Below are 12,360 nucleotides of genomic sequence, written 5' to 3' on the forward strand. Positions count from 1 at the left end.
CCAGGGGGGTAGGTGGAAGGCAGGATAAGGGAGGTGACGAGCTCTGCAGCCTGAAATTGCCGCGTTTGTGCCAAGGAAAGGGGGCAGGGGGCGAACAGACAGAAGGCCTGAGCCAGCTCCAGGAGGCATTTCCTACAGACAAACACCGGGCAGGACAAGTCGGGGGTGTAAAGATGAGGTCAAGGGGGGTGCCAGGGTGGGGAGTGGAGGGTCCCAGGCCCATGGCCAGGTGGAGGAGGGGCTCAGGGCTGGAGGGAGAGTGTCCTGGGGCCTGCTCCCAGGGACAGGAGGGCCCCTGTGACCCAGGGGGGGCAATGCAGTCGGGAGAGAAGGGGGGCCTGGGGGAGGGGAGGGGACAGTGGTGGAGGGGGGCTGCGGCTGGGGGGAAGTGGGGCCCCCCTGCTCTCACCAGGGATGTGCAGGTTTCCGAAGCTGTACCCGGCCGTGCCGGCGATGACGTGGGCCCCACGCCCCGTGCACTGCACGTCCCGGATCCGCCCGCCTGTTCCCGTTGTGGCACCGCTGAATGGGGCCACCCCTGGGGAGGAGACGGGGTGAGAGCCAGCAGACACCCCAACTAGGTATCCCCCAAAACACACACCCCAGAGTGCCATGCGCATGGGGGAGCAGGAAAAGCGTGTGGCATCCACCCCTCCACAGCCCATAACCCCATGCACTGCCATCCCCCACACATCCACCCCACAGCCACACTACCTCCCCCACAGACCCCTGCCCCACAGACATCCCCTCACATTCACTCTCCCCGCCCCGGATTTCCCCCAATGTCCCCCCTGCAGACTGCCACACAGCCCCCTGGCCACACCCCCATCCCACCCCATGGATAGAACCCCCCGTACATAGATATTCCCCTGCACACACAGCCCCCTACCCCCACACTGACCGGTGGGGAAGTTGTGGGTCTCTGCAGTGAAGATGACGTGCCGGGTCGACGTTCTCTTCTCGAAGCGGCTGGGGCGGGATGGGTCGCGGGGCCACAGGGAACACACGGCCCTGCCCCGGATGGCACTGAGGGGAGAGAACCAGCCACGGCCATCAGCCACGGAGCCCCACAGCCATCCCTGCTCCATGGGGGTGGGGGGGAGAGCATCCCAGCCATGGCCCCCAGCCACAGAGCCCCACCCCATCCTTAGCCCAGAGGAAGTGAGAGTTTGAATCCAACCCCAGCCGTCAGCTCGAGCCCCATTCCCAGTCCCACGAATGGGGGTCCCAGGCAGGCACCTGCTGTTGTCCGAGAACTTGATGACGTTGTTGGGGTTGCTGCTCTCCTGGGTCCGCATGATGGACTCGAACAGCGACTCCGTGACCTCCTTCTCGTCCACTAGGAGGCGCCCTTTGAAGAACCAGTGTCGGCTGTGCTCACTGGGGGGCAGGGATGGGGGTGAGACATGCACACGGGGGGGGGCTTTCCCTCTAGACGGGTGTGGCTCCCATCCGACCCCAGAGCAGGAACTGGCTGACTGAGGGGGAACCAGGGAATGGGACCTGTCCCGTATAGGGGTGCCAGCTCCCATCCGGCCCCTGGCTCAGAGGGGAGGTGAATGTCACATGGGTCCTTTCCGCTCTAGGGGACGTTGGCTCCGATCCAGCCGAAGGGCAGGGACTGGCTGGCTCAGGGGGGCTGGGAATGGGACATGGGGCCTGTCCCCTCTAGGGGGCGCCGGCTCCCATCCGGCCCCAGGGCAGGGACTGGGTGGCTCAGGAGGGTGGGGAATGAGGCAGGGGCCTCCCCCCTCTAGGGGGTGCCGGCTCCCATCCGGGCCCAGGGGAGGGACTCGGGGCCGGTACCTGTTGGACTGGGCCAGGTCGAAGCATTCCACGCTGGTCGGGTTGCGCCCGAATCTCTTGAAGAGATCAGTGTAGAAATCCAGGTCCCAGGAGTCGAAGGCCAGGCCTGCAGGAAAAGGGGGTTAGGGTGGAAGGGGGGGGCACAGACCTTTGACCCCCAGCACTCTCCATGGTGGGCAGAAACCCCCCCACAGGACATCGGGGGGCCCGAACCCGGGCTGCCTGGGACATTGGGTCAGCCACAGCTCTCACCCCACCCCAGTAATTCACCTTGCAGAGCCCCAGCTTCAACCCCGGGGTGCCCATCTCACCCCCCCCAACCCCAACTCCTGCAGTGTGCTCAGCCACTCCCCCCCCCGCAACATACCCAGCTCCCCATGCCCAACCCTCCCCCCCAACTCCCATGATACCCAACCCCCCGCATTAGTCCTGGTACTCAGTGCCCAGACCCTCCCCACATACGCAGGTTCTTCCCCGCCCCAGCTCTCCCTGCCCCCATACCCAGCTCCTGGCTGGCTCTCTCCAGCGCAGTGCGGCCCCCCGCCAGCACATCCACATCCCAGGTGGGGGCAGGGTGGGCGGCCACAGCGAAACTGCGGATTGGTTCCTTGTAGCTCTGCTCTGTCATCCGGTCACTGAGCACCGCCACCAGGGCATCCTCCTCAGGGGGCGTGGGGCGCTGGGCACACTGCCAGGGAGGGGACAGGGGTGAGAACGGGGAGCAGCGGCCCCTCCCTCAGGGTGAGAAAGGAGACCCATCGCCTGCCCCCCCCTTAAGACCAGGAAGGGGAGACAGACCAAGCCCCCCCCCCCCCCCGCTCCCCCACCTGGAGATCTGGGCATTGGGGACCGGGGGCAGCAAGTGGCCCAGGAACTCCCTCCCACCACAGAGCTCCATTAACCCCACAATGCTGGAACCCTCCACCCACTCCGAGTGCTGTGTGCCCCCCCCCATCCTCCAGGTGTCGTCCACCCTGTTCCTAGGGGTCCCACATGCCCCCTCACCTGCAGCAGGTAGCGGTGGGAGCGCTCGACACGGTCAATGCAGCCCAGCCCCGCGGCCTGGCACACGGACACCACGTTGGTGGAGAACGCCGTGGAGAAGTTCAGCCTGCGCCAGAAAAGGGGTAACAGTCCCAGGAGAGACAGGTCCAGCCCCACAGCTGCCCCTCCACTCCACAGCACCCTCTCCTAAGCCTCCCACCCCGCTCCCTGCAGCCCAGCGCTCCCTAGCACCTCACTGGGGCCAGTCCTGTCTGCCGGGGAGAGCGCCCCCTGCTGAGCCCCTGGCCCGCTCCCTGCAACACAGCGCCCCCTAGCACCTCACTGGGGGCAGCCCTGCCTGCCAGGGGAGCGCGCCCCCTACTGAGCCCCTGGCCTGCTCCCTGCAGCACAACGCCCCCTATTCAACTCCCCTCCACCCCCAAGGCACGGAGCCCCCTGCTGAGCCCTGGGACGCACCGTGGCCCGATCTCTATCAGCAGGTCGGTGGGCGCTGGGCGCAGGAAGGACTCCGTGGCAACGTCTCCGGATTCCAAGGGGCAGCCGAAGAGCCAGTGCAGCAGCTGGGTCTCCTGGGGGCTGGGGGGCGACGCGCCTGCAGGGGAGGAATGGGGCTGTGTTACCCAGCAGGCAATGGGGAGCCCCCATGGGATCTGATGCCCACTCCCAGCCTCATAAGAACGGCCAGACTGGGTCAGCCCAATGGTGCTTCTAGCCCAGTGTCCGGTCTCTGACACCAGCCGGTGCCAGATGCTTCAGAGGGAAGGAACAGAACAGGGCGATGGTCGAGTGACCCAGCCTGTCGTCCAGGCCTAGAGTCTGGCAGTCACAGGCTAGGGGACTTGTAACCCTGACCACCTTGACTAACAGCCATTGATGGACTAATTCCTTGTTGAACCCAGTTCTACTTTTGGCCTTCACAACACCCCCAGCAGAGTTCCAGGGTTTGACTGGGTGCTGGGGGAAGAAATACTTCCTTTGGTTTGTTTTAAACATGCTGCCTGTTCATTTCATTGAGTGATCCCTGGTTCTTGTGTTATGTGAACGGGTAAATAACACTTCTCTAGTCAGTTTCTCCACACCTGTCATGAGTTCATAACCCTTTCTTTTCCAAGATGAACAGTCCTCGTCTTTTTAATCTCTCCTCACACGGATGCGGTTTCATAGCCTTCATCATTGGTGTTGCCCTTCTCTGTACCTTTTCCAATTCTATTTGTTTTAGGATGGGGCAACCAGAACTGCCTGCAATATTCAAGGTGTGGGCGTACCATGGATTAATATAGAGGCAATATGATATTTTCTGTCCTATTATCTATCCCTTTCCTAGCGGTTCCTAACATTCTGTTCGCTTTTTGACTGCCACCGCACGTTGAGTGGATGTTTTCCAAGAACTATTCACAATGACTCCAAGATCTCTTTCGCGAGTGGTAACAGCTAATTTAGACCCATCATTTTGTGTGCATAGTTGGGATGATGTTTTCCAATGTGCATTACTTTGCATTTATCAACACTGAAATTCACCTGCCATTTTGATGCTCAGTCACCCAGTTTAGGCCTCGCTGGAGCCCTGGGCTTGACTAACAGCGTGACCCAAACGCTGGGAACCAGAGTAGGCCGGGCCTTGGCAAAATAACAACACACGAGGTACTGGCTATCCAAGAAAGCACACGCCTGACCCAAGAGGATGGTGCAAGAACACACAGAGTTCTCAAGTAGCTTCTAAGGAGGGACTGACAGGAGAATGGATAAGAATGGTGTGACATTGCATTCCATATGCGTCATAAAAATATGTTTATAAGTGTGAATATGATCTAACTGGAATATGCTTTATGCAAAAGGTCTCTTGTATCATTACAAACCTTATAATCTACTGAGTGTGGTCAATCTGTTTGTACGCATGTATCACTCTTGTATCCAAAATGAGAAATATGAAATATAACTGTGAGGTCTTATTGTAGTTATGCAAAGTGTGGGCCATTAATGGCGGTTAAGAATCTTAATGGCTTCCGTTGACTCGGACAATTGGTTGTGAATTGTTGTTTACTTGCAAGCCTTCTGTATACGTGGGTGCCAGCCAGTGGGTAATGAAGTCTCACAGGACATGTGAACATGTCACCTGATACTGGAATCCATCTTAAACTTGGTGCTTTTCCATTTGGAAGGAGGGGTGGGAACCCCCTTGTGCCAAAGCTATACAAGGGGATGGAAAAGAACAAAGGGGGTGCCAGTCATGTGGAATCCCCTGCTCTTCTCCTAAGATGCCTGCTGGAACTAACAAGGGGTATAGGGCCGGGGGCTGGCTTAGGGGGCAGGGGGTGACCGCCCCCCAGCACTCACCGGCAGTGTGGCTGGGGCCGGGTCGCTGCACTTCCTGCCGCCGGTGAGTGCAGGCCCGGCCCTGTGGCTGTCCTCACGGGAGTGGGGGCACGGCTGGAGCGAAGCAGGGGCGGGGCGGAGTAGACCAGGGGCTTAGGGGAAGGGGTGGAGTGGGGGCATGGCTGGGGTGAAGCAGGGGCAGGACAAGGCGGGGCAGGGGCTTTGGGGAAGGCGTGGAGCAGGGTGGGAAGAGGCGGCGTTGGGACTGGAGCAGTACACAGCTGCACAGGACACCAGGAAATGTGGTGCCCTACGCAGCTGTGGACTTTGCGTATGCGTAGGGACGGCTCTGTATTGGGCCCAGACTAGGAAGGAGTCTAGTCTGAGAAAGAAGCTGATTGGACCATCTCTAAGAGTGAGATTTACCTGTATTCAGTTTCTTAATGTATTAGGCTTAGACTTCCGTATTTTGTTTCGTTTTGCTTGATAATTTATTTTGTTCTGTCTATTACTTGAAACCACTTAAATCCTACTTTTTATACTTAATAAAATCACTTTCGTTTATTAATTAACCCAGAGTAAGTGATTAATACCTGGAGGAGCATCTCTCTCTATCAGCGGTATAGAGGGCGGACAATATATGAGTTTACCCTGTATAAGCTTTATACAGAGTAAAATGGATTTATTTGGGGTTTAGACCCCATTGGGAACTAGGTGTCTGGGTGCTGGAGATAGGTGACCTGCTGAGCAGTTTTTGGTTACAGTCTGCAGCTTTGGGGGTATGGACCAGACCTGGGTCTGTGTTGCAGCAGGCTTGTGTGTCTGATTCAATAGGGCAGGGCTCTGGAGTCCCAAGCTGGTAGGGAAAACGGGCTCAGAGGAAAATTCAGCACATCCGGTGACAGTCCCAAGGGGGGGCTCTGTGACCGAACCCATCACAAATGATTTGTTCAAAGCAGCAGGTACAAGGAGAAGGGTGGTAACTAACAACGTCTGGAGCGTAATACCTAACTGGTTTGTACCAAAGTCACAGGAACGGCATCTATGTCCAGCCGAGGGGACAGCGTCCTGACTGAGCTGGTACCATTGTCGCGGGCATACACGTGTTAGTGCACCTGTCACCACAGAGCCAGGGCACTAGTACTGGGTGTCGTCAACAATAAACCTACCTGAGCTCCTTCGGCACTGAACCGAGCCTGTGGTCTTTATCGGAGCTGAAGTGTGTGTGTGTGGGGGAATATGGGGTGAGATGCCCCCCACCCCAGATTGCTCAATCACATGATGTGTTTGGGCTCCCTCCCTGCAGAGCAGCTGAGCCACGAGCTTCCCCAGGCAGGGAGAGGCAGAGGAACAGCTGGGAGCTGCACCAGGGGCTGCTGCTTCCCGGGAGAGGGAGGCTGCTGGCAGCGGGGGGTGGGGGAGGGGTGTTTGAGCTGTTTGGGGCAGCTGGCACTGGTCGTCTCTGGTCTCTCTTATGACTAACACCGAGCGCTGCTGAATTAACATGCTGCACAGTCTGCTACTGCAGCTGACATCGGGGTTCCAAGAATAGCCGCAACGGCAGCTCTAACAACTTTCCACACCCAGTTCAGTGAGATCCCTTTGTCACTCCTCGCACTCAGCGCTGGGCTCGACTATTTTGAATAATTTTGTATCGTCTGCACATCTTGCCACCTCCTGGATTACCCCTTTTTCCAGATCATTTACGAATATGTTGAACGGAACTGGTCCCAGTACAGACCCTTGGGGGACACCACGATTTACCTCTCTCCAGTCTGAAAACTGACCCTTTATTCCTACCCTATTTCCTCTCTCCACTTATTGAGCCATGAGACGATCCCATGACTTATCCCGTGACTGCCTGCTTTGCTTAAGAGCCTTGGTGAGGGCCCTTGTCAAAAGCTTTCTGAAAGTCCAAACACAATATCCGCTGGATCCCCCGTGTCCATGTTGGCCGACATTCTCAAAGAATTCTAATCGATGGGTGAGGGATGATTTCCCTGTTCAACCCATGTTGACTCTTCCCCAGCAAATTGTGTTCATCTTGGTCTGATCATTCTGTTCTTTACTAGAGTTTCCACCAATTTGCCTGGTACTGAAGTTAGGTTTACCAGCCTGTACTTGCCGGTATCACCTCAGGAGCCTTTTTTAAAAATCAGCATCCCATTAGCTCCCCTCCAGTCATCTGGTACAGAGACTAATTAAAGCAATAAGTTACATACCACAGTTAGTAGTTGTGCAATCTCATATCTGAGTTCCTTCAAAACTTTTGAGTGAATACCAGCTGGTCCTAATGACTTATTACTGTTAAATTTATCAAAAACCTCCTCAGATGATACCTCAGCCAGGGACAGTTCCTCAGATCTGTCACCTAGAAAAGAATGGCTCAGGTATGGGAATCTCCCTCACATCCTCTGCAGTCAAGACCAATGCAAATAATTCATTTAGCTTCTCTGCAACGGCCTCATCCTCTGAGTGCTCCCATACCACCTCCAGCAGCCACCGATTGTTTCGTAGGCTTCCTGCTTCCGATGTACTTCCTTTTTTTTTTTTTTTGCTGTTAGTTTGTGTCTTTTGCTCATTGTTCTTCAAATTCTTTTTTGGCCTGAGGCCTCTCTAATTATACCTTTACATGTGACATGCCAGATTTATTCACCTATTTCCCTCCGGAGGATTTGACTTACAGTTTTTAAAGGATGCCTTTTTGCCTCTAACCACTTCTTTGACTTTGTTGTTTAGCCACGGTGACACTTTTTTGGTCCCCTAACTATGTTTTTTAATTCGGGGCCATACATTTAATTTAAGCCTCTATTGCGGTGTCTTTAACATTTCCATGCAGCTTCGCAGGCATTTCACGTTTGGGACGGCACCTTCTCATTTCCTTGTCACTATTAGCCAGGCTGGGCAGGGAGGCAACCCCATGCTCTGGGGGTCCCTAAACCCCTGAGTGCCAGAAGCTGGGACTGGCCGAGGCAGGATGGATGATTCAATCGTCGCGCTGCTCTGTTCACTGCCCGCTGTCGGCAGACCGGACGCTGGGCTGGACGGACCTTTGCTCTGACCTAGTCTGGCCGCTCTTCAGACTTGCCCCACCCGGACTAGCTGCTTCAAGAAACCTTGTTGTCGTCAGTCCGTCCCCGGCACCCTGCTCCGGCCATGTGCCTCCCCCCTCCCCCGCCCAGCCCTAGGCAGGGCCCCCCATACCTGTCCAGCTGACGTTGTAGCACAGCTCCCTGTGCAGGGCGCAGACGCCCCCCAGCACCGCCTGGGCCGAGCGCAGCAGGGAGACAAGGACGCTCTCCGCCCCGGGGCGCTGGTAGTAGTGCAGCACCGCCATGGTTGGGCCCTGTGGTGGGGAACAGGGTCAGCGCAGAGCCACACAGCGCCCCCCACACACCACCCACAGCACCCCCATAGACTAACCACAGCGCCCCCATACACCCCCCACAGCACCCTTACACAGCCACACAGTGCCCCTCCACTGCGCCCCCCATAGACCACCCACAGTGCCCCCCACACTAACCACAGCCTCCATACACCCCCACAGCACCCCCATACACTAACTACAGCTCCCCCATACACCCCCCACTGCACCCCTACACAGCCACACAGCACCCCCACCCCCCCACTGCACCCCCATACACTAACTACAGCGCCCCCATACACCCCCCACAGCACCCCTACACAGCCACACAGCACCCCCACCCCCCCACAGCACCCCCATACACTAACTACAGCGCCCCCATACACCCCCACACAGCCACACAGCGCCCCCACTCCCCCCCGTGTCCCCCACTGCACCCCAACAGCGCCCACTTGCACCTTCACAGCGCCCCCCATACACCCCTATTCCCCCTACACAGCCACACAGTACCCACTGCACCCCCACACACCACCCCAGCAACCCCTATTCCCACACGCCCCCCCAGCGCCCGCCCATCCCGGCCGTGTCTCAACGCCGCCCCGCTGCTATGGGGCAGGGGCGGGGCAGGGGCCCCACGGGCCAGGCCCCAGGGGACGGGGGGGGGGGGGGAAGGGGCAGCAGCGCGTCAGAGCCTCCCCGAGAGCCCGCCGCGCGGCTCCAACCGCCACTAACGGGTCGAAACCGTTTCGCGCGCGGAGCGGCCCCGCCCGGCCTCTGCGGGCGCCGCTCCTACGTCATCACTGCGGTGCGGTTCGGCCCGCCGCCATGTGCCCCCTAGTGCGCGCACGGACTGAGCATGCGCAGTAACCCCTGCTGAGGCCACTGCCCTCGCCTCTGCCCTTGGTTGCCATCAGTCTGCAGCCGTTTCTTACAGCGATTAAAAGGGTCAAAAAGAGCGGGGGGGGGGGGGGGGGGGAGACAGGGTCTGAGCAGGGTGCGGAAATTGACGGGGGGGCAGCATCTGGAGGCCAGGTTACGAGAGGTGACCCCGGGCCATCCCCACGCCCCCCCGCGGGCTGTACCCTGGGCAGAGATGCAGCCACCTCTGGGGTGGGGCCGGTATTGCTACTAAATCACAGCAGGGCGTTATGGGACTGTGCTGCCCACCCCCTCTGGCTCGTCTATGGCCCAGCAGACCCCCACCCCCCAGCTTGGGGGTCGCAAAGCCGTGTCTGCAGGCCACTGCTCAGACCCCCGGTCACTGCTTCCCATGGGCCCCAGATCTGCACCTAATAAAGTGACTGGAGACAACCAGCATCTGTGTCTGTCCCTTGCCTAGGACCGGGCGTCTCGCTGTCATAGGGTGACCAGACATCCCGATTTTATCAGGACTGTGCCCGTCCCCCGCCCCAACTCTGCCCTGGCCCCGTCCCCTCCCGCCCCCCACCATTCGCTCCCTCCCCAAATCCCCACCCCTTCCCCAAGCACCGCTTTCCTCCTCCTCCCCCCCAGGCTTCTGCTAATCAGCTGTATGGCGGCGCAAGCGCTGGAGGGGGAGAAGCAGGATGTGCAGGATGTGCAGCCGGCTCAGGGGAGGAGGAGGAGGGGCGGAGGTGAGCTGGTGCAGGGGGGCGGGGCGTGGAGTTGCCGGTGGGTGCTCAGCCCCCACCAGTATTTCCTGTGCTCCAGTGGCTCTTGGTCTGGTTTTTTTTCCCTCCACCCCCAGCTCACCCCCCCCCCCCACGCCTCGATATTTCAGGTCTCTCATCTGGTCACCCGACGCTGTCAGTACAGGGCTCCTTCAACCCGCTCCCTGGGGCACAGCCAGGGCCACCTGGGGGGGGGGGGGCAAGTGGGGCAATTTGCCCCAGGGCCCGGGCCCCACAAGAATATAGTATTTTATAGTATTGCAACTTTTTTTTATGGAAGGGGCCCCCGCAATTGCTTTGCCCCAGGCCCCCTTAATCCTCTGGGCAGCCCTGGGCAGAGGGCCCCCTGCTGAGCCCATGCCGTACCACAGCGCCCCCTGCTGCCTGCCTGCGGAGACCTCACCCCGCTCCCTGGGGCACAGCACCCCCTGGTGCCCCCCACCCCAGCACCCCCTGCCAAGTCCCCACCCTGCTCCCTGGGGCACAGCACCCCCTGCTGTCCCCACCCCAGCACCCCCTGCCAAGTCCCCACCCTGCTCCCTGGGGCACAGCACCCCCTGCTGTCCCCACCCCAGCACCCCCTGCCAAGTCCCCACCCCGCTCCCTGGGGCACAGCACCCCCCTGCAGAGCCCCGAGCCCACTCCCTGCAGCCCAGCGCCCCCTAGTGCCGTCTTGGGGCCAGCCCTGCCTCTCCCCAGTCCTCAGTCCAGGCCCCGATTCCCTAACCTGGGAGACGCTGAGGCTAGCAAGAACCAGCCACTACATGGCTCACCGTGGGGCTGCCAATCCAATCCTGGGCTGCTGGTTCCTTACACATCACAGGGGCGATTTCCCCGGGAGCTCTTCAGGACCCCCTCATGGGACTTCAGCCCAGCCCTGCCCCAGAGCTACCCCGCAACTGCCCGGCCCGCCTGCTTTAAACCCCCACTCCGCCCTGACATCACTGACAGGGCAGGGCCAGCTACATCCCACACTGCAGAGGAAGAGGAACCCCCCACGTTGCTACCAATCTAACACGGGGGAAATTGCTTCCCCACCCCACGTATGGTGATCAATTAGACCCTGAGCACGTGAGCAAGGAGCAACCAAGCACAGGAGATATGGTAAATAATTGTACAGCCAGTGCTACAGTTCAGCATTCCAGGATATCCATCCTTAACTAATCATGTCCCATGTGGTACCGTGCCTAATGCTTCCCTGAAGCCCCAGTATATTAGATCTACTGCACGGCCTGTAGCTGAAAAGTCAGTTATTTCCTCAAAGAAGGAAATCAGTTTAGTCTGGGCTGATTATATGCAAGAACAATAAAGTCCAGACCAGTAATAATATATACTTGGTGTTTTAATTGGGCTAATTTCACAAACCTGAAAACAATTATGAGGCTGTGACAAAGTGGGAATGTTCTTAATGTTTTCTCTGAATACTGTGTGGGTGCCTCAGTTTCCCCTATGCAGTTCTTAAGTCGCTAGGTGGTGGGATCAGGGGGTGTGATTGTTGCAGAGCCCGAGGGGGCCGGTGTGATGCTGTCTGCACAGAGAATGGCCAATACCCTGTCTCCTGATGGCCTAGTCCCCTCCCCTGCAAAGGTGCCAGCTGAAGGTGTTGGAGAACAAAGAGATCAGGTGACCTCCTGGCCCGGGAAAGAGACAAAGGCCAGAGGAGGGGCTGGAGAGTTTCACTTTGGAGGTGGCTGGGAAAAGAGAGGGAGGCCCAGACCTGGGGTCTGGCCTCATTCACCCCAAGATGGACCTGACTCAGGGGTCCGGTTTCGGTACCTACAAGCTCTGTCGTCTAATAAACCTTCTGTGTTACTGGCTAGCTGAGTCACATCTGACTGCGGAGATGGGGGCAGGGCCCTCTGGCTCCCCCAGAACCCCACCCAGGTGGATTCACTGCGGAAAGTGCACGGTCGGGCAGGGGAGGCTGAATGCTCCAAGGTCAGGCCCAGGAAGGTGGAAGCTTCTTGCCCTTGAGACAGTCTGCTCAGAGAGAGGCAGCTCCCCCAGAGTCCTGACTGGCTTCGTATGGAGTAGTTCCAGAGCACTGCCTGGTGACAACGTTGGGATCTATTGCACCCCATGGACGGGGATTCCTGCAGTAAGTGAGTGGGGAGCAGTAAAACAAAGGGGGCCCGTGACGGAGCCAAATCAGTTAGAAGGAAGAATTTAATCAGAAAAATATCAGAGGGATAGCTGTGTTAGTCTGGATCTGTAAAATGCAAC

General features: G+C 58.4%; 1 protein-coding gene across 4 annotated transcripts in view; it reads right to left on the bottom strand.

Moving 5' to 3' along the window:
- Window positions 1-9,331, bottom strand: part of LOC101941090 (phosphoribosylformylglycinamidine synthase-like) — a 30,156-nt gene extending 20,825 nt beyond the window's left edge. Inside the window, exons 1-9 of one of the 4 annotated variants that reach the window (XM_065569323.1) lie at window positions 9,221-9,331; window positions 8,329-8,470; window positions 3,268-3,403; window positions 2,812-2,917; window positions 2,308-2,494; window positions 1,807-1,912; window positions 1,240-1,380; window positions 902-1,026; window positions 410-538 (exon numbers count right to left, since the gene is read on the bottom strand). In XM_065569323.1, the coding sequence (XP_065425395.1) occupies window positions 410-538; window positions 902-1,026; window positions 1,240-1,380; window positions 1,807-1,912; window positions 2,308-2,494; window positions 2,812-2,917; window positions 3,268-3,403; window positions 8,329-8,461 (1,063 nt within the window). In that variant the 5' untranslated portion in view covers window positions 8,462-8,470; window positions 9,221-9,331. Of the gene's footprint in view, window positions 1-409; window positions 539-901; window positions 1,027-1,239; window positions 1,381-1,806; window positions 1,913-2,307; window positions 2,495-2,811; window positions 2,918-3,267; window positions 3,404-8,328; window positions 8,550-9,220 lie in introns of those variants that run through there. The other 3 variants (XM_065569324.1, XM_065569322.1, XM_065569325.1) reach the window with 3 other exon arrangements.
- Window positions 9,332-12,360: the final 3,029 nt, after the last annotated feature.

This window comes from Chrysemys picta, chromosome 16 (genome assembly GCF_011386835.1).
Source record: "Chrysemys picta bellii isolate R12L10 chromosome 16, ASM1138683v2, whole genome shotgun sequence".
Taxonomy (NCBI): domain Eukaryota; kingdom Metazoa; phylum Chordata; order Testudines; family Emydidae; genus Chrysemys; species Chrysemys picta.